Source organism: Aythya marila, assembly GCF_965140915.1.
Source record: "Aythya marila genome assembly, chromosome: Z".
NCBI classification, from domain to species: Eukaryota; Metazoa; Chordata; class Aves; order Anseriformes; family Anatidae; genus Aythya; species Aythya marila.
Window position 1 is genome coordinate 81,168,442 of NC_139080.1, and position 27,148 is coordinate 81,195,589.

At 37.2% G+C, this 27,148-nt stretch overlaps 1 protein-coding gene across 1 annotated transcript in view; it reads right to left on the reverse strand.

The window, feature by feature from the left end:
* EDIL3 (EGF like repeats and discoidin domains 3) overlaps positions 1 to 27,148 on the reverse strand; it is a 264,656-nt gene that overhangs the window by 60,275 nt on the left and 177,233 nt on the right. The window contains exon 6 of the mRNA XM_082782474.1: positions 16,257 to 16,438. Within this exon, the coding sequence (XP_082638600.1) occupies positions 16,257 to 16,438 (182 nt within the window). The remainder of the gene's footprint in view (positions 1 to 16,256; positions 16,439 to 27,148) is intronic.

Sequence of the window (27,148 nt, forward strand, 5' to 3'; positions counted from 1 at the left end):
TCAAATGCATTTTTCTGTGGCAATTGTTAAGAAAAACAGCTTGGGATGCTCTGCTTTGTGGATACAACAGAAATACAGATTTAGGATAGGAAGTTATATATTCTAATTATATGGGTGACTGTTTTAAAACGAAGAAGTGAAAATCAGCACAGTAAGAACAAGAGTTCTTATTGTTTATTGTTTATTGTTCTTATTGTAAAATGTATATTTTTATAAAAGACAACAGCTTATTTGTTTATAAAAGACCCCTTGACATCACCTAGAGCAAACGGGAAAATCAAGGATGATAGAAGATCCATGGTACTTTGAGGGGCTTGTCCCAGTAATTTAGGTACTAGTGTAGGACAATAACTTTGGAAGAAGAATATACTTGCAAGAAGTTTGAGGAAAAAGATGAAAAGCCTGATCGGTTCTCCTAGCCTGGCTTACATCTAAGGTTACACCGAGAGTACCAGATTCAGGCTTGGCAGGCAGCCCACGTGCATGGTGTTGCAGTTGGCCCCAGGGAACAGCAACTGACACAGCATCTTACTCACCCAGCACACTTTGGGGGCTGCAGCTGCAACGTGCACATGCAGAGAGATCTTAGTAAAGGATGCCTGCTGCCATACTTCCTGACGGCACACAGCGTTTGATGAAACTTGAGCAAGGTGCCACTTAACACCCACAATTAAAGAATCAGCCTCTAACAGGTTTTGCATTTCAATGCAAAAGTTTCCTGCTGCTAGAGTAAATGATGAGCACTAAATCATGCAGGTAAAACTGGCTGTAAGAGAAAGCCCATAGTCTGATTTCAGCCCATCCAAATCTGATTCTACAAGAAAGAGGCACCGTCTTTACAATAGATGGTGCAAATTCACTATGCTGTTATGGCAAGTTAGTTAAAAACTCAGCAACTGCACAGGCTTGGCAGCCAACTCAATTTAACAGCCCTCAGGGATAAAATCTAGCACCTCAGATTCAGTGCTGTTCGCATTGCTGAAGGCTGAACATGTGTACTGCCAGTTGCCTGGTGCCTCCTAAACTGCACCATATAGACAAAACTAAGTAAAAAGAAAATCACTCAGGGAATGCTCCCTTGAGTGTGGCACATGCCCCAGAGCTGGGGAACAAAATGCACCCTTATCAGTTAAAAAAATTCCCAGCAACCCTTGAAATTTCATTTAATCTTGTTCCTTTAACCACCACAATCACCCCAGCTCCATGATTAGACCACTTTTCTCATTGCAGCACTTTACAGAGCCATGGCCTTTTTGTGCAGGAGGGGAAACAGTGACTTGCTATGTCTCCTGCTCTTGGCACTGATTCTGTAGCAGTAATTACCTATTAAACAATTTTCATGGGTGCACTAATGTCTTTGACTGCAATGACTCACACAAATCAGTTTTGGGATGCTAAATCATTCAGATATCTACACAGATGAAGATGAAGATGTAGGCAATCAAAATTAAACTGGAATTTAACTTCAAAAAATATGTATCATACAGGAAAAACAAATGAAAAAAAATATTTTTTTCCCAGGAGACTGTGTCAATGTGAACAAGGCAAAGTTACAAGTTTCTACAGATTGCACAAAGCAAAAACAGTGCAAAGACAATTATTTCAAAGACATTTATTTTCAAAGACGATTCAGAGCCAATCCTATGATCTGCATGTTGCTTTTTCAGCTACACTTTTAGGTGTGAGAAAATGGAGGACCATAAAACTGGAGATAACTACAACATGTTTTTTTTCCTATAAAAACAAGAAACCATTTAATAAACTGTCCAAAGAGCTCCACAAAATAAACAACAAAAATAACTTCCCAGCATGCTTAACAAACCTTAGAACTGCAGGAAGAAAAAAAAAAAAGTCACATTCATAATATATCAATGTAACAGAACAGGAGAAATTTGGGACACCGTCAATGTAAGTTCACATTCCTCTGCAATCTGTGATCAAATATTAGCATATTCAGTGTGCAGAAACTATGTACTTGACAAAAAAAGATTAAAAATAAAAATAAAAATCAGTTGCATCTGTCTCATCTACATTGTTACATGGAATAGTGGAGGAGAGAGATGAGAAGATGAAGTGACTTTAGGAAGACACCATATGTGATGCTCCTGGCCAGAATACATAACTATAATCCTCTCATTTGTTACTGCACTGTTAGCAATAACACCACTAAAATTTAGCACAGAACAGGTTTGCCTGAAGTATACCTTAACAACAAGCTTCCAAGATATACCGAGTTTAAAGCTTTCATGAAGCACTGGGTCTTTGAAACTTTAAATGCAGTTTTTCATGAGGCTTTGTTCAGAACAGAAATGCAATTTACAAAGAACTGTGATGTTTACCTAGTTCAGTTATGAGATACAATAGCATTACTATAAATAATTCTCCATCCTTTCAAAGCATATATTTTTTTAATAACCTTCACTACTGTTGATGTAAAAATAGGGTTGATCAGGACTATACCAGCATGCAAAGATTTACTATAGCAATGCTTCCCTGATGATTTCATCAGTTTTTGAAAGATTGAAATCTGATTTTTTTAAGTCATGATTCTGATAAAGCTATATAGAAAGCTCCCACAGAAGCATATGCTGATGAGAAACATGGATACTTGCCAATGGAAATGTTTGTAATAAACTCAGGAAAGGAGTAACCTGACATGATTCCTGCAATACTGTGAAATGTAATGAGCCTGAAAGCTCCCTCCTATGATTTCTTCTCAGTCTTCAAGCACAAGGGGCCCTGAGCACAATGAACATTGCTGCTTCACTCAGAAGGCATGTCTGAAGCAGGGGCTGCAGTGCAGGACTCAGCATGTGATGAGGTTCAGGATGGCCAGAGAAGGTCAGTTCCTATTATACTCCCTGCTGCAGAGTATCACCATGCCTCAATGCAAAGTGCTTGTATATCTTGCCTGTCTGTGGCTTTTTGTTATTCTCCTAACCAGCACTGTCAGCAGAGCTTCTCCAGGTTTAGCTGAAGGAATTAATGCAGTCAGGATAGCAGCACTAATACGAGTCCTAACTAGCATCCAGATGAGGTAAGGTAGTGATTTATCCATGGTGGCATTCCAGCTGTTGCTTCTGTTCTGGAATGGGAGTTTGCTACATGGAAAAGCCAACTTGTTTTATATTAAACTTGTGATAGTCTGGAAGAATAAACACAGTCATTTGCTATATGTCACTTTACAAATGGTAATTCCATTGTGTGATTGCGGGATTTTACCTTGCAGGCAAATTGATGAAATACCCCGTTATTTCAGATCTCAAATCCTCTTTGTTTCACTGACCTGGATGCAGATCCAGCAAAGATTCTGCACATATTTCATACCAAATCCTCTGTAAGCTTACCCTCCTGATCGTATTGTTCAGTGTGCCTCACCCAACTCTTTCCCCATACAGTAATAACAAATGGCTCTCAAGTCTTCCCCGTACTCACAGCTTAGTCCGAGCCAGCCACCTAAAAGTAACTCAATGTCTTTGCTTTCTTCAATTAGACTATTTATGTTTCAAGCTAGGAATGCTGAATCATTGGCATAAATTGTCCCATTCATTTAATTTCCATGTCTGTAGAAGGATCAGAATGTAGGTCAAAACCACTTGTATAGAAAACATAAATACAGGGACTGTTTGGATCAAGCTGTAATATTCATATGGAGGAGCATACACTATGAACATTACCAAAAAGCACTCACTTCATTTGGCTTTTGCTGAGAACTTTCACTTTATGCCTCAGAGACTTTACATAATTAGACAGACTAAAAACTTGCTTGGTCTGTTTCTTCTTCTTATTAAGCCATTATTTTAGTCCCAAAGGTAGTTGTTATGAATGTCATTAACAGGATGATATGAATTATTCAAATACTGGTGTGTTTAGCCTGTCATCTCAAAAAGAGGTCCATAATCAATCTCACATTGCTCAGAGGTCTGAAGCCCTGTAAAATTTCATTTCATTTACAAATTCCTGATTAAATGGGTATTAACTACCTGCAATTTAAGGTTAGCTAAGAAACACTAGAATTGTTTATTGCTATTATTAATTCCTTCATATACCTTGATCTTTGGAATCCTTTTCACTTCTTTGACATGCTTATATCTCAAAAACAAGACAAAACCAACCAAACAAACAAAAAAACACCCAAACCAAAACCCAACCAGCAACCAACCAGCTCACCAAACAAAAAAAAAACACTTCCCCAAATTGTCTAGAATAATTCTTACAGTTCCAGTCAAAGAATGTGTAAATAAAAACAATTGTCAAAGAAAATATCTAGACGTATTTCCACATGTAAAATACAATTGATCGATGGCTCTTAGAGTTTAGAAGTAAGATGACAGGCTCAGGGCACAGAAACAAACATGCCCTTTTCTTTTAATCCTACATGAAAACCCTCTTTCTTTAGGGAAGAGAAATAAATTCAGAAGGTAAAATCTTAAAATCACCATGCAAATATATTCAGTTAAAGCTCTTTAACTTGCCTTTGACAAATATCAGAGGTATTTTCTGTTGCATCCTTTCAATATGTTTTTAAGGCACTTTGGTATCTGCGCTGCAGTAAAAACTGCGGTAACAAGTATGATCTGCTCTGAAGCCCAACAAGGACAACTGGGAAGAATTTCCATTTTGGACTTCAGCATGCCTTGCCTAGGTCCTGCATCTTCTCAAGCCAAGACTTAGATGGAAATGTGCTAGAAAATGACAGGTCTGTTAAAGAAAATCTCTTCATTAGATTTAAATGTTAGAAAAAAAAAAAAAATCTGAAATTAAATGCATCCACTGAAAGATGGAAGCTGTAGCAAAAACTGGAATAGCTGAGAGCATGCAGGAGATTAAGGCTTCCCTGGCAATGTGCTATCTCTGCTGGGGGTTTTGCAAGTTCCCAGCTTATTTTAACACACAAGGAAACTGACTTCTTTCACCAGAATACACCCAGTAAGTGATAGCAGTGACACCAAATGGTGTATGAGCAACATGTGTGGAGAGCACTTCTTAACCATAGTTCACTACCCCTTCTTTGTTTTATGCAGTTTATAACTAGAGGAGATAGAAGGGGAAGAGTTTCACTGAAGAGTGCTTTCACAGGACATGATTGTTATGGGCTATGTAAAGGACAGACCTGCTTTACTATGTCATCTTGGCTATGCCAGCCTTAGGAGATGTTACAAACCTAAACGTAGTCTGGATTTTTTGCAAGGAGTTTATGAGGAACATGCTAGCCTTCCTTAGCCAGTAACGTAACAGTGTTTTCAGTTCCTAAAAAACTTGTGATGTGGTATTTCAGTTTTCATAATGCAGATCATAAAAATACACTTTCTTACTCATTTTCTTCTTAGTTTGACATAATCCTCATAATCATCATATACCCTCTTAAAACCTTTTCCAACGGGCCTGGCTTTATGCTGCCTATCATGTTGGTCATAGTATCTTGTTTTTCCCATCTGCAAACACCTGGAAGTGATTTTCTAGGTAGTCCAGAGTCTTTTTCATTGTCAGTTTACAGAAGATCCAAAGCATGCTGAAATTCCAGTTGTAATTAGGACTTGCCGACTGACCTGGTAATGCTGATTATAACTAGAACAATTTTTAGATTCTGTTCACCTTGTGATACAATTTTTGGGAGAAATACAAATGGGAAAATAGGAGTACATGAAAGCAATACTTCCTACATATTGTCATCTTTGAGAATAATCTGTTAGTTGCTATGAGACTGGTTGTCTAGGGAGAAAGGCCAAGGTTTTAGATGGACGCAAGTGGAGTAAAGAGGTAGATTAATAAGCACACAGGTGGCAGATGGCTTTGTTTCTGCTGAAAAGACTATATCACCCACATGATTTTGCCACCCACAGATGTTATTACAAAAAAGGAAGAATAGGCTTGAATGATTAATCCCCTCTGAACCTTAAAAAATTGCCTGAATATTGGTTGAATCACAACAAACACTCACATTTTTCATTATTTCTTGAAATTAACAACCAACCAATAAATAAGTTAACATATAAATATAAAAAAATTATCCTTGAGCATCCTAATGCTTAGGGAAAAAAAAAAAAAAGACAAAAAAAAAAGACTCTCCTATCATTTTAATTAGCTCTGCTTTTTTCCTTAAAATATTTTCTCCTACAAAAACTGATAGAAAATAGATTTGATAAAATGTAAAATGCTTTTGGCTTTCCAATAGAACAAGAAAAGTAACGAGTAACTCAACATTGGAAAAATCTTATTGAGAGCTTCAGACTTTATAGAATCATAGAGTGGCTTGGGTTGGAAGGGACCTTAAAGAACATCTGGTTCCAACCCCCCTGCCATAGGCAGGGATGCCACCCACTAGACCAGGTTGCCCAGGGCCTTGTCCAATGTGGCCTTGGGCACTGCCAGAGATGGGATATCCACAGCCTCTCTTGGCAACTTGTTCCAGTGCCTCACCACCCTCTGAGTGACGAATTTCCTCCTAAAATCTAGTCTAAATCTCCCCTTTTAGTTTAAAACCATTCCTCTTGTTCTACCTTTATCTGCCAGGCAAAAAATTGCTCTCCATCTTTTTATAAGTATTGAAAGGCAAAATGGAGGTCTGGTGGAGCCTTCTCTTCTCCAGGTTGAACATCTCCATCTCTCTCAGACTGACTTCATAGGAGAGGTGCCCAAGCCCTCTGATCATCCTCATGGCCCTCCTATGGACCTGCTCTAACAGGCTTTCTTGTACTGGGGGTACCAGACTCAGATGAAACACTCTAAGTGGGGCCTCACAAGGGCAGAGTAGTGGGCAGGCTCTCTCTGGATGCAGCCATGCAGCCAAATCCGTATCCACCAAATGGTCCACTTTTCAAATCCATATCTCTACAATTTGGGGATCAAGATGTTATGTGGGAATATCAAAGGCCTTACAGAAGTCCAGGCAGATGACAGCGGTCAGTGTTCCCTTGTTGACTGATGCAGTTACTCCATCACAGAAGGCCACCAGATTGGTCAGGCATGCTTTGCCCTTGGTGAAGCCATACTGGCTGTCTCAGATCATCTTCTTGTCCTGCATGTGCCTTAACATTGCTTCCAGCAGGATCTGTTCCATGATCTTCCTGGGCACAGAGGTGAGGATCACCGATCTGTAGTTCTCTGGGTGCTCTTTTCTACCCTTTTTAAAAATGGGAGTGATATTTCCCATTTCCCAGTCATCAGGGACTTTGCCTGACTGCCAGGACTTTTCAAATACAATGGACAGAGGCTTAGAAACTACATCAGCCAGTTCCCTCAGGACCCTGGGATGCATTTCACCAGGTCCCACAGACTTGTACCTGTTCAGTTTCATCAGGTGGTCCCAACCCTGCTCTTCACTTACAGTGGCAGGGACTCTGCTTCCCCAACCCCTGCAAAAGAGACTTATCAGTGTCTCTTTATCTTAACCACTCATGAAGATAGAAGGTTAGAAGAATGTGAAAGTAAAACTCACTCCTGTTTTTCAGTCCACAGAATTGAAGTTCCAGTGAAATTAGAAGGTCTTTGAGATTACAAGCACAGGTCACCATTTCCAGCAGATGTCTACAGGTTTACTTCAGAACCAGTTTCCTGCTTTAGTATCATGGTGCTGGCAACTCCTACACTCCCAACAGCCTATATAAGAACATAACTTTTTTCCACCACCTCTAAAATTGCAGAGAAATTCCAAGGTGCACACAGGGACTGCAAGAGTCTGTAAAGCTCGGGCTGTGACAGAGCTTTGACTCTATGTCCAGCATAAGAGAAACTTCTGTCACAGATGAACTCAGCACCCATGTGCTGCTCTGGGGCCATCAACACACAAGTAAGTGTATATACATGCCTCTGTATCGAGCAAAAAAAAAAATATATATATATATACATATATATATATGTTAATATATTCATATGTAACTCTACCTTTTCTTGAACTTTAGCTGTAGTGAAGTAACTTGAACCAGTTCTTTTCTAGAAGTGAGACTTGGCAGAAGACTAATTTTTAAGTAAAGATCATTTGGACTGCTGGTTTTGAAAGTGAGTATTTATGACATAAAATACAGCATTTTTGACTATCACACACCAGCACAGCATCATCTAAGTGCTTTAGACGCTGTTGTCCCTGTGGGGGGGGTGGTGATGCCCACACAGAGCTCCATTACAGCTAGCAAACCACCACACAGGCGCAGGGGCACCTACACATGCAACTTGTTATTGGCACAAGGAACCAGACAGACATGGATATGACCATTTTAGCATGCCACCACTTGCTGCTTTGATTACTTTTAATATTAAGATGGTAAATGTAAAAAAAGCCTTAGGTCAAAATAGATGGTGTCACAGAAACATAAAACAATGCATTTAAAAGTACTGTTCCTTCAGTCGTTCAGCCATACTACAGGGAGTTATTAAGGAAAGCTGATGTGCGGGCTGACAGAGCGTGTTATGGATAGTGTTTATAACAGCATCAAGTTTCCGTTGCCATGGGAATGCTAACTCTGAACCGGCTGCTTTTGTATCTCTGAAACCTCAATCAAAAGTTGTTTGAATATGTCTCTGTGTGGGTGTTTGTGTGTATGAAGAATGAAACTAGGAGATTTAAGATAATATCAAATAGACATCAGGATAGGGGACACAAGGGAGTATCTGGATGACTAGACTAGGAAATAGGCTTCCAGTCCTTTTGTTTTCTTGTCTGAGAACATAAACAGCATTTTTAGACTATGCTAAACATATAGGTGTTGAGGGAGATCTGCAGCTTGTAGACATTGGTATTGAGTTCACTGAAGTCAGTGAATTTGTGGCAAACTTTGACCATTTGAAGATATTTACTAATTCCTGTAGTTCACTGGTCCTATGTGGAGCTGCTTTGAGAGAATTCAACTGCACGTTCCTTATTAGTTTCTGTTTTCTCCTGTCAAGGACTTTCAGGTACTTACTGCCACTTGTCGATATTCTCCAAGGAATACTTTAATACTAAGTAAAATTTTGGATTGTTGACAAAAAATGAAGAGCTTAAATACATTTTTCAGCATTTAACTTACCAAATTAAGTCTTTCTATATGGTTCAAATCACCGTACGTGATGACTCTCAGATCATATTTCATAAGGTTCACTTGGCCACATTATTCTAAGCTGAGAGCTATATTAAGTAATATTAAATATTTAATCTATGATGACAGGTATTTTTGGAAGCTGATACAACAGTACTCATGAATGAGGAAATGAACTTTGACAAAATGAACGGTTTGACAGATGGTAGTTTGCTTAGAGCCCTTACTAACAGATGTTTGAATGAATGTTCTGCAAGACCTCTGTGTATTTTAGGTTTTATCGTTTTATTAGCAAATAGCTATCATCTGGTGTATACTTGCTCTTTGGAAGATCTTGATGTGGAAGCTGCTAATTATTCGGTGCCTTTTTTTTTTTTTTTTTTGAAAAATAAATAAATAAATAAGTAAAAATTAAAAAATATATACTTTTGTGTGTGTGTGTGTGTGTGTGCGTGCATTTAGGATAAGAACAATGAAACTTATAAAGCCTTTACTATAAGTAATTTTTTCATGTGTCAGAATGAGTAGTTTTGTGAGATTCACATCCACACAACCAGAGATGGGATTGAAGCTGCAGGTGGTGTGAGAGACACCCATGTAAAAAAATAAATTAAGCCACAGATAAATACATAAATAAGATTTACCGAACAGAAACAATACTCCAATATATTTAGAACAAATTAAAAGAAAAACAAAACAAAACAAAACAAAACAACAAAAAACTTTACAAAAGCATGAATAATCACTAAGTGTTTCTGGTGTAGAAACTGGACTTTGGATCCTCTCAAACAAGTATCCTAATCACTATCATGCAAGTCTTTGTCTTACCCTGCCAATTTTAAACGTCAAATCCAGTAACATGTGAATGTATGATTTAGTCCTTGGAGACATTTTTAGTGAATGCTGTATATGGGCAATGCTGTAGTGTTCTGTTTTTTTTTTTTTTTTTTTTTTTTTGTTTTTTTTGTTTTTTTTTTTTTTTTGTTTGTTGTTTTTTTTTTTCTGGGTGAATACTGCCATCTTCCATACAACATGCTGGCTGTGTGTGCACTCTGCAGGGCAATGAACATTTCCATGCATTTCATGGGATGCCCACTGCATTGGTCCGTAATTAATCCATTAATCCTTCTGATTTCTGCTGCGGGAACATGCTATACAAGAACTACATTTCTGTGACTGACTAGACTTAGCTGACCTTGCAATTCTAAATTACACAGGGGCCTGGGAAAGTTTTACCCAGAATCTGCTGGCGTAGATCTCCTTCTACAGGTCACCTTTTTATTAAGAGTTTCAGTAGGAAGACTATCTATTAACATTTTCAAGAAAAATAATGAAGAAAAATTAGAAAAGAAAACTGCAAAAGGCAGAAAAAAAAAAAAAAGGACCAAAAAAACAACTATTTTGTTTTAGATCAAAACACTAATATATTCAGATTACTAATTAAAAGTTGGGCATCTTCTCTATCAAACTAATATCTCATCTATCTAAAACTGTAATACCTCATCTAGAGTTTCATCTAAACTTTAGCATGTAGTTTCAGACAAGCTATTAGGGAACAAATTAGAAAAGTGCTGTAACGTTTTGTTTTAATATATTTTATATAAGACTTCTAGCCTTTCCATTTCAAAATAATATTTGACATTAAAAAATGACCCAAGAAATAAATAAAAAAAAAAGTATAATATAGAGCTATAAAGGGATGACTTATTCCAGGAGGAAAAAGTATTTCAATCTAATCTCAAACTAAGTATTTTGTATATTTTTATGTCCTGTAAAAGCTAGAGAAGTGAAACAAAACAAACCATTCAACCTGAACCAACTATTTTTTCCCCCATTTTTGACTCTACAATCAAGCTGAGCGGTCCAACTGAAAGAAATTCTCCTCCTTCTCATAGTAATAAAATATTTGAATGTTTTATTTAAAAGCAAATTAGTAACGATGCAGATGTCTCTGGAGAAATGGTTCATGCTATTTTAATAATGGATAATTAAATATATATACATTTTTATGTATTTCTATTTAATAACTTACATTTTTATACAACAATCTCCGGCAACAGTTTACATGATCAACCAGTTTCCACACTGGTGTGATGCACAGTAACTAGTTCATTTTCTTAGTATTCTCTGGATGTAATGTATGCCCATATCTGCTTTCTGTGTCTTTGGATTAATATCGACCTTGTAAAAACAATTTATATATCCAAAAGTCCCCAGAGCACTTTAAAAAATGAGGTGGTAGTCTCTCAAATACCATTACAATTTCTGCAATTACCAGGCTTACACCTCACAGGGATCCTCTTCTCAATCATGAGACCATCAGAAGTTACAGGATCTCTTGTTCTCAGATGTGACAGCCCAGTTGTGCAGCAGCAGCAGCAATTATGGGGCCACCAGAAGGCACTGATCTTTTCCACTTCTTCCCTAATCAAGCAACCACAGCCAAGACCAGGAACAAATTTACTCTATCCTTCCCTTAGTCAAAACTTCACTGCACACTCAGATTTTTGCTGTCTGGCATGAAATCTGGTACGTTTCACCCTGTATCTCTTGTATGCCTTCACCCACCTTCTTGTCTCATTCTAAAACTGACATATTTCTGAGGCTGATGCTCCTGGGCTCCCTGGTACGTTCAGCATTTAAGTCAGGCCAGCCTGTGGCTCTGCTGCTCCAGGCTCCCTGACAAAGTTGGCTAAGTACTACTGTTCTTGTGCCAGTCAACATTTAGAAAGGTTGATCTATGGATCAGCCATATATTAATGTAATTAATGTAATGTAAGTAATACCAATGCACTGATGTTATTTATAGAACAGGAAGGTCATACCCCCTCCAGAAGTCTGAAGAATTGAGGCTCTTATCTGACAAGGCAACATTCACCCACCTTGCTCTCTCATCCCCGAGCATGGTTCTTCCACGTGCACCATTCTACCAAAGTTACTCACACACTTTAACTGCATGACTTATCTATTTTGGTACTGTACACCATTCCTTACACTGCTGTTTATACTGAAATATTTTATCTTGTCTTATGGTGTTCTTCATGACATTCCAGCTCATACGTTTTCTGTATATCCACCATGGCTGAAGTCTTTGTGTGTTACAGGAATAATAACTGCAGTGATACAAAAAAGGATAATGTTGTGTGGGAGGATAAGGTAAATTAGCCATGAACAGAAGAAAAATGAGTTAAGAAATACGAGGTTTGGATGAGTTACTAAATACAAGCTTTGGTTAGTGAAACTGGGAGAAGAACAAATCTACTGTTTAGGCATGGATCTGTAGGTTAGAAATCACTAAAGAGGAGACAGATTTAGAAGGTCCTCTTACAGGTTTTTGTTAGAGATTAGCAGTTCTCATTAAAATATTACCATTACATCACAGGAGAGCAGACCATGGTACAGAGAAACAGTCATGAGTGGGAAGGAAAATGGTACAAACAGAGAAAATGTGACAAGAAGGAGAAGAGGGATGACTGAAGGTAAGTATGTGAGAGTCAGAATCATAATTTAGGATTTGATCCATTCCACTGAAGCATCTAAAATGACTTTGGATATGGCAGAGAGAGAATACAAACAACAACCCTGCCATGGCCATTTCTATATTGCCTAGAAAAAATATAGTGTGAACTATGTTGAAGGAAAGAACATAGATATGAACTATGTGGAAGGAAGGAGTAGAGATAAAATGGAATCAGAATTAAAAGAAGGAGCATATTTTAAAGCCATGAATGCAAAAGGACAAAAAGGTAAAGAGAAATCAGTGCTCTTTTAACAAGAGAGTTCTGAAAAGGGAAAAAAAAAAAAAAAAAAGAAAAAAAAAAAAGAATATTAACAGAACAGACAAAGTGACGACAAAGTGACCATTTTGACAGATGGAACAATTCAGGAAATACAGAATTGTGGAAACACAGAAGACCAATGAGATTTATTTATTTTTTTCTCACTGTATTTAAAAACATTAAAAGTCAGTGTTACTTGTAAAGCAGTGAACAATACACATGGGTGTTGTTTTATCAGAGTGTCAATCTATGAGGAGAAACAGAGGTCAGCAGAACTTTAGAAGGGAGATATGACTTACTCTGACTTTAATTTGCTTTCAAAAACATGGTCACTGACCCTTTAAATCACAAGCCAATTACAAGCATTGTAGTGCCATTACTAATTACATGTGGAGAGTGTAAATTTAAAATGGCAATTTCAATTTTCAGGTCATTTAGAGAATGCGGGAAAATGAAATTGCATACTAATTAGTTCATGTGTGTCAGACACCTGAAAGATTAGAGAAAAAAAAACCCTACACTCATTACAAGTGAGTTATAACCAAAGCACTCAAACCTTTCATTTGTCAAGCTGCATATAAATAAAGAAATTAAATGACAAAGAAAATTGATAATGATGGAACAAGGCAAAAATAGGAATGGGCCTTTACATAATCATATTTTGTGGGACTTTGCCCATTATCCAACAGCTTCCTCTAGGATTTATCTAGCATTAGAAACTGTAATAGAGTAACAGGCCACAGCTTCAGGTTCACTGCATTAAATGTTAATTTACATTTCCTAAAAATGTAATTTCTGGTTTCAAAGTTTAGATTTAATTTCTGTCACACTTTCACACTGTTTTTCAAAGTGCCATAATCTGGACCAGCTGCTCCATCTCCCAGACCAACGTAGAGAAGGTCCCCTATGCAGACCCTCTAAATTATGATCCAGGTTGAAGTTGGTGAGACGGTCAAGAAAGTAAAAGTAAGAGTAAGCTGTTGTTAGGAGGACTTCTCCCACAAGAGCAGAAGGGAGTTATCCAGAAACTTAGCAGATCCAAGTAGCCTCACTTTTTGTAAGTTTCCACAATTGCTGAAGAAGCACCTCCCTGGCCATTATGGAAGCTGTGTAATTATAGCATACGGGACTTCTGTGCTCCTCTTCTCTCAGCATAAACTGTTCACCCATACAGGGGTCATATTGCAGTCTTGAAGAACCATACAGGGCTCCAGTGTAAAGGACTACTACACAGTGCATAAGATGTGAGTTTGTGAAGTACTTTATCCTTGCCAAATCAAAACAGGATTTCTCCAGAACACTAAAAATTACTTTTTATCTATAAGTATCATCTCCCTATCAAATTTAGATTTCTCTCTCCAGGTGTTTTAAGGAGAAAAATCATCAGAAAAGGAAAAAAAAATCCTCTTAAGATTTAAACGTGTTTTAATATTGCAATCCCTGAACTCCAAAAAAAAAACAACCACACTTGGAAAGTTCTGTGAAAACTAGAGACCAAAGTTTATTTCTGAGGAAAAATGAGAAGAAAAAGAAAGGAATGCTAGGAGCTTACTACACATTAATCATATCACTTAATTAGCTTTTTAGAGAGTCCTTACATACTAGGGCTGTCAAAATTACAGAATAACCCGCAGGGGATTGGCACTACCTAGATTGGGTCATTAACTCCAAAAAAGGAACATATTTTTCAAACCTCATGCTCTGGGCTGAAATTTGTAGAAATATTTCTCCTTTGGTCCAACCTTCCTTCCAGGTAAGCACAAAGAGAAGACTTCCCTGGGAGCAAAGTCCAAGGCACACATAATTACGGTCTGGGTAGAAACCTGCCCAGCTCTCTGAGAGCTGCCTCAATGACAGGTGCTGGCTTTGCCAAGTACCAACATGGAAGCAACTGGCTGCAGGCAGTCTGCATCCAGGTCACCTTCGACTACAGCCATATCTAAGATGGGACCAGTGCTAAATGATTCTGACTCTTTTCTCCACACATTTTAATAAAACCCACACCCTGTAGCAGCCCCACAAGCTAATGTAACATGGACATTTTTCATTATCTGTTAGCTACATTAGCTTTCCACTCCTGCAAACATAATTCGCAAGTCCCTTTGTGTTATTCTTTCCAGGTCTTTTTCAATATATAAATTTCACAAACTTCCCAACCCCCTCCAGTCAGAAGAAAACTGACTTCAGATATGTTGAAAGACCTTTGTGTTTTCACTCTGCAGTGAATAACAAACAGTAACACAGGCTTCATTTTTCAGAACTGACAAAACCCAGCATTCTCACCACACCAGCTCCAGAGAACTTCATCAAACAGCGCTTTGTGCCTGTTCTCAAAACAAGAAAAATGAACAGGCAATCCTGCACACTTTTCCCCAAACATCTGGGAAACCCTCACAAAAATTGCAAATGGTAGTCAGCATGAAAACTTGAATAAAAATTATGCAATGCACACAAAGGTAGGTAGGTTCGAGAAAAGTGTATCTGACACTTTCAGGAGACATATGGACAGCTCATCTCAGTGCTGGTGGATAAGATGGTCAGGTACTGTCTTCTCCTCTTCCTGTGGCGGGTTCACTGGAAGGGAGGTACCCTATTCACATGTTGACTGTAGTGATTAATATGAATGTTTCTTTCCACGAGTATCTGGCATCACTTTTATTAACAGTTGATGACACTAAAGCTTAGCCTAATTCATATATAATAAAAATGTTACAAAACTAAAGACCTATAGCAATCACTAGGCAATCATTACCTTCATTAAAATACAGCCACAAGATTTTACATTCTACTGCTTCATGAGACACATACCAAAGTCATTTGCTGCTGGCAGAGAAATCCGGCCCACAAAGGGGGCACTGCCATTTGAACTATTCTAGCCATAACATCCTCAAGCAGGAATGGAAAAATGTGTATTTTCAGCCCTGCAGATATGGTTGAACAACTATTTCAACCTTAATTACAACTGTTCCCGTTACTTCCAGCATGATGCACACAACGCTTAACCTATGTGCACCGAGCAGCTCAGCAGAGAGGACACACAATTCCCGCAGGCTCTGGTACAGCCAAAACCACATTAAAGCAGTCTAGAATTATGCCCAAGGAGTGTGTCAAAGTACCTCCACCAAGAGATATCACTACTAAATGCTACTAACGACCTAATGAGCAAATGTAGCATATGTGGAAAGCTGCTTCCTTGGAAAGAGTCTTTATAAATTTGCTTCTGTGGCTTAAAGTCACAATGGAACATATGCACACTTTTCTTAAAAAAAAAAAAAAAGATCTGTGCACTTGCAAAGTTGAGATTATTACTGTTTTGCAACTAAATAGTCCCTTTTAGTCTAGGCTACATTTCTGACAGTGAATAAGAATCTAGCTGTTAGTTTACCACTTGTCTTCATCAGTTTCTTAAGTGACTATGGCAATTGAATCAAGGAGATTTTTTCTCCTCAGCTCCATCTGTTACCTGAATCCACGGCCATCTGTCATTTTCTGCAGCAGTCCAAGCGTTCACAAGACCCTTCTTATTAAGTCGTGCATAGTATGGATACCATTTCTGGAGTCCAAAGAGAGCTCGATGAGTGGATGATGCAGTAATTTGTTGATTTGACACAATTCCTCCTTCTATTCCTAGTGGGCCAGAGCATCCTATGAATGGAAAGAAGAAATGTATGCAACCGAAATTATTTATTTCTCCAAGTCCAAAATGGTTGTAATTACAAACAGCAGACAAATAGATCCAGAATATCATGTTAAATACCTTATTAGAAGAGATTTAAAGCACTTAAGTAGCATCTTCTTTTTTTTTTAAAAAAAAAAAAAGAAAGAAAGAAAAAGTACAAAAATATAGTTTGTAAGTAACTATTCCCATTACAAATTTAATGAAATCAGTAAAGATTTCCATTTCTTTTAGTTTGTTCTCTCTGAAGAGCTGTCTGTGCTTTACAGATACCAACATCAAGAAAATGATTCTTTGATTCAAATGCTGAAATAGCCGATAAAAGCAAAATTCTCTAATTTCTGTAAAGTTCCACATTGCTACTCGTGCTATAAAGGTCAGCATTTAGCCAATACTCTTCAACTTGTTATTGCAGTCATCTTTAGAAACACGAATCTATAAATATAGTATGCATTTACTCTGAAAAAAAGTTAAAGGTCTTATGCACCTAATGAGCAAACCACAAATTATGTATTTAACTGTAATGTTTAAATGTTCCTAATTTTAAGAGTGGTATTCAGCCAGAACAGCAGTACTTGTTGATGTAATCTTTCTTAAAGCCATGACATTTTTCATACATATTTTTCTGAAGCCACCCAACTTGGGTACATCAACAATAGCATTCAGTTATTGTAAGCAATCTAAACAGAAAAAAAAAAAAAGAAAAAAAAAATTCTTTATATCCAAATGATTGTCAGCCTGCCTACTATTAAATATCACCAACCACTTTCAAGTAAATTTTTTTTTTTTTTTTAAATTTGATTCTGATGCACAATATCAAGAGAAGTACACTGCAGGAGTATGAAATGTAGCAGTTCATCTGCTCAGTTGTTCAAAAGATCTGCTGCATGGGTCAACTGCTCCTTGGCAACATTAAACTCAACAGAACAGAGAAGATATTTACTTACACTTTAGTCTTTCTCAGAAGCCTGTCAGTGCATTCACCTTAAGCACTGTCCAGGAATGAACTCTGAAATGGTACTACTATGAAATCCTTACACCATATGGGCAGAAAGTCACAAATGATTTAATTCTTCATTAATTTAAAGGCACAGAGAAGGAGGAGTGACCGGCACAATTTGCTCTTCTCAGCAGAAGCTGAGGCAGGGAGACAGTGCTAGGCAATGCAATCCCTGGGTATTGCGCGTTACTGATAATGGAGACAAATAAAACTAAATTGCAGCTTTAAGTTGTTTACAGAGGAAAGACCATGGGTAAGCAGGTGCTTGGGTTCTGAAAGAAGAAAGTAAAATCCCATGGGTGACTTCCAAATGTGTTACTTCTCAAATGAGAAACCGGCTTTTCTTCCAGGAAAAGCTCAAGTGAAACCTTGGCCCCATTGAAATTAATGACTGACGTGCACCACACCGTACCATAATATCAAGCACATGTGTACCATAATATCAAGCACAGCCCACTAAACTTGCCTAGAGTTTAAAACTGTAGTTTTAGGTTTTTGCATCACATACTTCCCAACAACGAAGGTGATGCAATCAGAACTTGACTAATAACTCTGTTAATGCTACGCAAAATGCAACAAAATGCAGCTCACTCTCCTGCTGCTGTGCCAGATGCATACAAGAGCCAGAAGAAAACAAATTCCTTGTCACCAGTACAGGCAAGTACAATATATGAAGTATTAAAAAAAAAAAAAAAAAAAAAAAAAAACATGTCTGTTGGGAAAGTATAATTTTTCACTGTGTTATCAACTGTTACTTAAAAATTGGAAGACCTATGGAATCTTAACTATGTTTTTGAAATCTGTTCATCTAATTTACTTATTAGGACATCTTCATCATTTCATAATGGAAAAGAAAGCAGACATGTGTCTATATGTATATATATAAACATGAAACTCACAGGGATATACAGGACAGATTCCACCTTGCCATGAAACTCATCACTACAAATAGCAAGTATAGATTGATAAATATTTAAAATTAGAGATTTGGGGAAACAGAAGAGATGTGGAAACAGAAGAGAAGTCTCTAAGAAGAGCTTAAAAAGGCAGTGTAGAGGCATAGCAGGTATTTTCACATGGACGTGGAGCATACAGCTGTATTATGTCTTGTCCTGAGGATGAGGGCCCATGACAGCCCTGCTAGCATTACTCAGTGACCTAACAGGAAAATCATATGCATGAGGACAGGACCCCAGCATGTATCAGGGTCAGTTTTGACTGAGCTGGAGAGTAGGAGTATCTGGCCTTAGCAGATAACTTTCAAAAGCAGAACATTTATTTGCCACCAAGACCCTCAATCTCCCATAGATGTCCCAAATTTGTCAGAAGAGACAAGGATTTCTAGTTTTTTAGGTGCAGAACTGTGTAAGACTTCAGCTGAAGGCATTCTTGTTCTCATGCTTGGTATGTGTTAAACAGTACTTGAAATATGTGTGAACTTCTTTCAGAAGACATGCAAATATTCTCTTCTACATTGAAGGCAGATAAATTACCAAGTACAACACTTACTGTGCTTTGTCAGCTATTTGTCCATATATGGTCAAAGTGTTTACCTTCCCTTAGATTTAAGAGGATTTGATTCCTGAAATCCAAAGCAACTCCCTACCTTCAGGGAATAGGTACTTCATTGTACAAACTTACTTTAATTGCAGTTCCAGTCTTGGTTTATCATGTTTGTCAGTTTTTCAGTGTGAATTAATCCCATATTCATCACTTCTAGAAGTTAAAGATGCTAGTCTTTAAGATACTACATTGGTGTTCAGTCCAAGCATAACAAAATGAGATGTGTAGGAAACAGTAGAATAGGTATTACTTTCTAAACAATATCAGCTCTATAACATAATATGTATGTATGCACTACTAAGATATGTTTTAAGATTTTTTTCTCTGCCATGATATAAATTAGATTATTCTCATTACGTGGGAAATTTCAGTTAAGCCTCATGCTTACAGGTCCATGACTTGCAATACCATCCTACTGCCATGAACATAGCACTGCCGAGAAATTAAGCAACTTTCTAGGCACAGGCCTGGCATATGGACCCTTAGGAAGCCCACCCAAATCTATCTACTCCTGAGATGTTAGATGCATGCATAGTAATGGCTTGTTTTCTTGAGAAGTCTTATCTCAAGCTTGATGACACTGAATTTAATCTTCTGTTTCATAGCCAGGTCAATTGGTACTTCAAGATCTTTATAAAACTCTTCAGTACATTTTAGAAATGCTAATTACATTTCTTAAATTTTCATTTTGCTACCTTGCTCCTCCAAAAGATATTGAACTTCAGTGAAGGTTTTGCTATGACTCTACAAGTAAGCTCTTTCCACAGTTATCACTGCCCATTTACCCATCCTTGTGTTCTTTCTTTTTAATCAGACATTATTCTACAGGAAAACTTTTCAATTTACTTTCTTTTATCAGTTGAAAGGAAATAGTTGAACACATTTTTGTGTTTCAAATACTGCACAGAAAATGGACTTTCTTTACCCATAGGCTCATTAACTTTTTCCAAGTAGGCCAAATAGATTTGTGAGTCATGCTTTCTCCTTACAAAAGGTATAATGAAACTATTACTCTCCAAATTCCCAAGAAATGTACTTTGCCTGAAAACTACCATCTGAATCACCTGCCTCTGGTTCTATCAAGCATGTTTTATCAGTGACTAACTGTTTACAGACTAGCTGCTGTACAAAGATACTCAATTTGGGCCACAAACGGTAATTTAATTTAAGATACCAATTGTTCCTTTTAGTGCTTCATGGCTGTGATATGCTATAGACTTCTAACAATGGAGAAAACAAGCAGAAACAGCCTTTGGAGATTGTCTTTTAAACAAAACTAAGATATGCATGTTTGCAGAACAGGTACAAGCCACATTGGTTTGTTGTTATATCTCTGCTACTATTAAATCAACAATTCATTTAACAAAAAATCATGACAGCTTGGCAAGCTGCAGTCTCCAAGGGAGTGATAATACCACCACAGTGACTGTGCAATTCAGCCTGGTCAACGTCAGTCACCAATTTTATTAGTTAATGTGAACACACTGGGGTATGACAATCAACTTGATAAAAAAAAAAAAAAAGAAAAAAAAAAGAAAAAAAAGTTGAAAAATCAGGTAGTAGCAATTAAAAAGCTGTGTGACAGGTTGCTGATACAGATTCACAAGGCTGATTTTGTCATCTGGAGCTGTTACTTTTAATGTCATTGAATAGCAAAATACTAACAAGCAATTTTGCTTTTAGTCCTATAGTGGCAATTGTTATTCACTAAATAAAGCTGTATTGATGTTTCTCTAAATCTCATTAAAAAACACAAACCTATGCCCACAATACCCCATTGGCCATGAAGAAGACACAGTGCAAAACTATACCACAAAGTAGGTACATGTTTTATAATGGATTCATTGAAAGATGGCAAAAGTCAACAACTCCACAGAAGAAATTAAGGATTCTTTTATATCTTTTCAGTTCTTTGGAGATCTTCCCACCAACCCATCTGAAGATGGAATGGCTATAAAACTCCCTCGAATGTTCCTTTTATAATCTCAGGCATAACCAGGTCTGAAATGCAACATAATATTTTGCACCACAAAGCAAGTAACATTTAGTCCAGATGTCCAGATTTCACTTGTACACCTGGGGTATATGGTTCAACAAGGCCCCCAGATAAAAAGTGAGAAGATGAGTTCCGTGTTTATACCCTAGTCTCTTAATAAATAAATAAATAAATAAATAAATAAATAAATAAATAAATATCCCTAGCTTAACAAAAATACTAAATGCAAAAGGAAATATGACCTTTAGCATATTGGCATCTCTAAACACATAAAGAAGAATAGGCAGATATGTCACTGATTCCTGCTCTTAACAGGGAAGGAGAAACCAATTCAAGATAAAAAATTAGTACTTGTAGGAGATAAGAAGCAGAAAGCACTGGGTAAACATGTTACTTGAGTATATTTAATTTGGATGACTACATTTATGTCAGTCCACAAATTAAGAAAAACCTCCAAATGGTTTAAAAATTACTTGAAAATGTGAAGTGTTTTTGAAAATGTGAATGTGTTTTCTTCTGTAAACAGAAGAAAAAGATTTCTTGTTATTGACAATGAAGCATGTCTGATTTTGCAGCATGAATATATAGCTTTCATTTTCTCTGTTGGTTTCTCTCTAGCTAACGTCATCAAAACAAACAGATGCAAATTTGAAGGCATGCAGAAAACAAATCTGCTTTAGACATCTGCAATCCTGTCTATCTCCAAGCTCCTCATTTTCTGGAATGAGATTACTCTGGCTGTACTTAGCACAGCACGGTAATTGTGCCGAACACAAACCCTGACAATGGGATTACAGATGACCTCTGATATTGCAGTAATTAATGCCAATACACGCATCAAATCCCCACCAAGCAATCTAGGCTTCATCCTCCTGTTTCTTCGTGTTGTTCCCCATGCCATCCATACCTCTCTTCCTGGTTTGTTCTGTTTCTTCAGGTTTTAATGAGTTTATTTTTATAGGAGCTGGTTAGATAGATATGGACAACCATTCGGTGGTCTGCCACCGAAGCGCCATCCATGTGCTATGTTCTCACAGGGCTTGTTTTTTTCACAACTTCACAACATGATAAAATCCTTTATTTTTTTGTTTTGTTGTGTGTTTTTTTTTTTTTTTGCTTTGTTTTGTTTTGTTTTTGTTTTTGTTTGTTTAAACACATAAGGTGTTTTTGTGCAGTGGTGGATGTGAGACACAGCTTCCCTTCCTACGAGAGGTGTCAGCAGACCCTCTCATGGATTCAGGAACATGACAGTCTCCAGAGGCCAACTTCACCTTGTACAGTTTCACACAGAGGTTTTGTCTCTCTGAAAATACACATCTCCCCATGCCGGCCAGCAGCCCCAGGGTGGGATTCACATCACTCTGATAGACACCCAGAGGGATTTTCTACACTGACCCAGCTCTGGGAAAACTGACACTTCCAGCATAGTGCAGGAGCTCATGGAGATGCTGGCTCAGGCACTGAAAGCAGATTAGCTTTTTAAATGTGTATATATATATATATATATATACATATATATAGATATATATATGATGCTGTGTCTGAAATGGAGGCTTGTTAGTCAGGGAATAATTTGCTTTACTCTAGTTTGGAGAATTTTTCATTCTGCTGTTTGCACAGAATGGATACCTTTGTAAATTCCCTGTGCAAAACCCAGGGATTAATGTCTGGGGAATTACCACATATGACCTTGTTAAAGAGGGAACCTATCCAACAGGAATACAATTAAAGGAAAATACAACTTCTGATATACAAAGTCCCTAAGCAGCCAGAAGCTGGGGAAATGTGATGGGAGAATGACCAGTTAGTGCTTGTCCATTTTGTCATGCTCTTTTACTTAGTGTTCACTTCATCTCACCATCCAAGGCAGGACTGTTGGACTTTATTCTGAGCAAACATGTTTAGTATTAAACTCAACAAGAAAGGTATATCTAAAATCTCTTATCTGCAAAGCTGTAGACAGAAAAAAATATATGTATTTTTAGTACTGCTCCATAAAGAGCTGCTTTGTACTGAACTCAGAAACATTAATGGCATTAATAGCATCCCTAGGCACATTCAAGATGCTTTTAATGGAACTGGCCTGGAAAGCAAACTTCCACAATGAAGCCACACTGTTTACGGATCCCTGTTATAAAAAAATAAGGTTTCAGATGACCTGGAAAAACCTCTATCCCAAAACACATAAACTAAATCCATGTAATTCCCAACAAATGTTTTCTGAATGCATTCCACAACCCTATATTCAGTGTTTGACTGCTGTCCAGCTTGAATCTTCCCTGCTCTGTCTTACTATTTCTTGTCCTAACCCCACAAGCATGGACAGCAATGTACTGTTCGGGCTGCAGACTTTGCTCTATCTGACAGCATGTCCCCTGCCTGCTTTCACTGTTCTTTGTTCTACCTGGGGGTGCCGAACAACCATGATGTATGCCAAACACACAGTCGAACTCAAGGAGAGAAAGCCCATGGCTCTCCTCGCCTACAAGTTATTGGGATGAATGGAGATTTAACCCAAAATCCAGAGAGGAGTTTAGAAACTAGAAAAGCAATGAGGTTGTACTGGGTCTGGCTTTACTTCTTCCCCTCCTCATCTAAGGAGGGGGAGTGAGAGAGCGGTTGTGGTGTTTAGCTGCCTAGCATGGTATAACCACCACAGAGGTGAATCTTGACAATATTGCATGTGGCCAACGTTCAGCCACAGCAGAAAATTACCATCACTCCATTGTGATTTCAGAAAGGACATGCCATCTAAACACCAAAACTAATTTTTTTCCTCTGAGCTTATACCATTAATTATTCAAAAGTTACAGCATTCAACAGTTCAGTGATATGCATTACATTTATTCTATTTTGTTTTCAAGCAGAAATATGACTTTTGTGAAAAAAAAAATAAACTTATAAGTTATGTTGCAGTAAGGAGTATGGGGAATTTAGTTTCTCAAATTAATCTGCTGATCTCTTGTTTAGAAATATATTAATCTTTAGGTGGAAAATGATTTTTAAATTTCAAGTTGGCACTGTGAAAAATGACATTTTTACCATGTTTGGGTAGTGACATTAACCATTTTATATAACATAGCCAATTAAACACTACTAAGATTAATCTGAATAAAATAGAAATTATGAAGTAGCATTAAAAACAGCAACAACAACAAAAAGAACTTTCACAAAAATTAAACTACATATGATCTTGAGGTCTCTTCCAACCTAGAAAATTCTGTGATTCTGTGATTTATCCTAGAAGATAAATTCATATAAACTTTCAGGTCGCGCTACAAAGTAATTGACATATGGTCATACTTTCACAAATAATGAATGGCAGATACAGAAACCATAGCCCCTAACACTGTACAAAAATAATTGTTTTTTCTATTGCAGACTGAAAAGATATGCAATTCCAAGTTCTATTTACAAATCCCAAGGATTTTTGTGGATCTGGACTTAGGCAGCTGTACTTGGAGGAGACTTGTGCAATCGTGGAACTATCTCCTTTGCTTCTAGTCACTGTAAATGGTTATGGCACAGCACAGCTAATCTAAGCATAATTTAAGCATTTAAAAAATAAAATTATCAACCCAATTGCATTTCAAAATAAACCCTTTCATTTGCTACTGAACCCTGTGCAATCCATGCACTTTTCTCCCTTTCACAGGTGCAGATTGAAATATTTCTTTGAAGAATACAAGAAAACTCAGTAGTTTTCCAGCTATACTAGTAAATTTGCTAATCAGACATGGCATTCTGCAGAAGTTCAGCGTGATTTCAGTGTGATTACAGAAAATTGTTTTCAGATTTCCCTGGTTTTATATTCACTTTTATCTGTCTTGAATAACATGCACATTTTTCTTTGATTGTTTGCTTGATTGTCTATGGAGTATGTACCACATACATAAAAACATATATATAGCACACGTATTATATTGTGTTGTAACCCCTTCTCCTCCTAAATCCATTCCAAATGAGATACTTTTTTTTTCAGTCACATTTGTACTAGACCAACTAGCAATTTCTATAAATAGGGTGGATAATCTTATCTTAAACTAGACGTATTAAAATTTCCAGTAGTTTTCATAACTCCTGGGAAAAAAAGAAAAATCAAGCTAAAGAATATTCACACCACTGCTGCGAAATGAGGTTCACTACTTGGAAAGCTCACATTCTGCCCATCTTCTAGAGTAACCTGCTGACACAGATGCACACTCTTACAGTCATGCTGGCTTGGTGGGAATGGTAATTTCACAGGTGCTAATTGAACAGGAAATCTCATTGATTTCCTTTATAACTTTTGATAAATCCTATCAGTAGTGGTGAAATATCTGGATTCTGACTAGCTGACTGTTTTGAAGTCTGAACAGGTTCTCTGAAATAGTTACAGGAACCAGATGCTGATACTATTTTATTTTTAACAATTAACCAACTACTTCTAATTTAAAGGCAGTGCATGACATGTGTATGTATATGCACTGAATGATTGCATCATTTCAAAATCTGCCTGTTCCAAAAAAACAAATTTGAAAAAAAAATGCATTCTCTTGAAGTAAGACTGGAAAGACAAGATATAGTTACAATGAAAGTCAATATGCATTTTTTTTCTAGCAGGTCTACAATGAAAATCAATGGGATTACAACATCAATGTAATTAGCATTCCTGCAAGCCAGCCTGACAATCAGAATGTTCCCTTGCCTCAACAGAGAAGAGTATGTGCTTTTCAAGTGGCAAATCTCATTTTGCTGCCTAGAGACATTTTTTTTTTCCCCCTCAGAAGAACAGCGACTGTTCCTAGAAATTACAACATTACTAGTTACAGCATGTATTCATTGAAATTGTTTAAAAACTACTAGTGGTGCTAATATGAATTCTACATTATGATGGAATACACGTTCTACAGAAAGAAGTAAAAATATGGGAATATCCTGCAATATACTGTTGAAGTAAAACACTAAATATGAGCAATAACCACAGTAGAGAACACGAGCTGAATGCAAATGGCTGTTATTTAAATCTGTCTATCCAGAAATGGCAGTTCTCATGGCCTCTAAACTGTTTCCATCTTCTTCTAAAAAACATCTAACTTTTTAATAACTGGAAATTCAGATAACAGCATTTAGATCTTGTTTCTTGAAGCCATTTCATGTAGGTATAACCTTATATTTATGTAAAGCAGCCTGTAGGATCAGGGTTTGAAGCCATGTTAAAAAATACAGAATTAATTTAAAAGGTGAAACAAATTTTATTAGGGTGAAACAAATTCTGAATGATGATTGAAAATCAATCTTTGTATACGCACAGTAAAAGCAATTTTTCATTACTGCCATAGTGTAGTACAATGATATGTGATATTTGGCAATCCAGGAAGTATTCTTAAACAAAAGTGAAACATTTATATATATACATTTTTTCTATATCAAGCTTTTTCCTTAATCACATCTCTTCACCATAAACGTGGCATTATTTCAAAGTATTTATATGAAGAACTAGCTAATCAAACAAAGGAAATATAAGTGCTATAATTCACATGACCAACCTTCAGCCATCTGAAAGTTAGGTATCTACCCCAAACTGGCTGCTTAGACTCTTTCTATGGGACCCAACTGCTGGGTCCTACACCATTCTCTTAAAGAGAAGGCTCAGGGAGTCTTATGCACTTGTATAAATACCTGATCAGTGTGAATAAAGGCAAAGCAGCCAGACTCTCCTCTGCAGTGCCCAGTGAAAGAGGCAATGGGAACAACTTAAAAGGCAGGAAATCTGAATGGATTTCCTCTGAATGCAATTTAACATATTTGTTTGTGTTTTTTTTTGTTTTATCTGTGAGGATTGTCAAACACTGGAACAGGTTGCTTATATTGGTTTTGTAGCCCCACTTATGGAGATATTAAAAAAAAAAAAAAAAAAAAAAGGTTCAGATGATCCCAGAGATCCCTGACAACCTCAACCTTTATCTGACTCTGTGACTCTGTGGTCCTGAAGGGTAGCTACTCCAGCATATTTTCAGATCCATGTTCTTGGGCTGGTGGTAAGTCCTGTAGATCCACACTACCTCAAAGGGTCTTCTCTTTCTGAGCAGGATTAATCTGAGGTGGTTCTGTTGACTTTGGAGTCTTTTTTTTTTTTTT